The sequence below is a fragment of the Laetiporus sulphureus genome (assembly GCF_001632365.1).
Source record: "Laetiporus sulphureus 93-53 unplaced genomic scaffold LAESUscaffold_4, whole genome shotgun sequence".
Lineage (NCBI taxonomy): Eukaryota > Fungi > Basidiomycota > Agaricomycetes > Polyporales > Laetiporaceae > Laetiporus > Laetiporus sulphureus.
In genome coordinates this window covers 243254-243994 of record NW_024468513.1, presented here as the reverse complement: position 1 = coordinate 243994, position 741 = coordinate 243254, and the positions used below count along the sequence as shown (strand labels likewise).

Here is a 741-nt window from a genome sequence, read left to right as displayed (position 1 = left end):
CAACCGTATCATCCACGGGTCTGGACCATAATATGTGATGTGGACTATCACCTGATCTCTACGCGTTGCGTCTGTGGCTGAGTGGCGTGAGATATTGGTGAAGCACGTGATCTGTGGTGTGAGAAAAGTCACGTGCGGACTTTGTGGCGAGAATTTGTGACACTACCCCCCTCTCAAGGCTCATTGTCCCGAGGAGCCAAAACCTTTATTACCCCTTCTAGTTGTTCGCAATGGTTGGTAGCTTCGGGAGGGAAGCCCTTCTGCATAATACTCGAAGATTATTTGGGCTATTCTATCTCCCGGCTTGACCGAAAATATGAAATCCGTTGTGTTGATTAGTACGACCTTGAGTTCCCCAGTGTAATCTGGATCGACGACTCCTGCGCCCACATCAATTCCTCGTGCAGCTAGTCCGCTGCGTGGAGCTATTCATGTATAGGTATGTTTGGGAGGGTCAATCGCGACTCCCGTTCCTACCACAGCTCGTGAATGCGGGAGGATTTCATGCGTTTCTGCGGCATAAATATCCCATCCTGCTGCTTCATTTGAGGATTTTTTCGGTGATTTGGCGAGATCTGTCATCTTATGATATAGGAAGAACTCATCTGGATGGTCGGACATGTTGATTCGGTGTGTGGAGATCGGTGCAACTTCATACGAGGATAATTCGAAGCGTTTTCCACTAAAAGTGACAACCCTGATTGGTGCTTTGGCTGCATCTGGGTGTTGCTGGTGGAATTC

At 48.6% G+C, this 741-nt stretch overlaps 1 protein-coding gene across 1 annotated transcript; it reads right to left on the bottom strand.

The window, feature by feature from the left end:
• Positions 1-407: 407 nt before the first annotated feature.
• LAESUDRAFT_755357 (uncharacterized protein) lies at positions 408-621 on the bottom strand (the record flags this gene model as incomplete). The annotated part of the gene is made up of 2 exons (XM_040912014.1): positions 408-425; positions 478-621. 2 exons carry the CDS (start codon positions 619-621, stop codon positions 408-410), a joined length of 162 nt encoding a protein of 53 aa, XP_040768402.1.
• Positions 622-741: the final 120 nt, after the last annotated feature.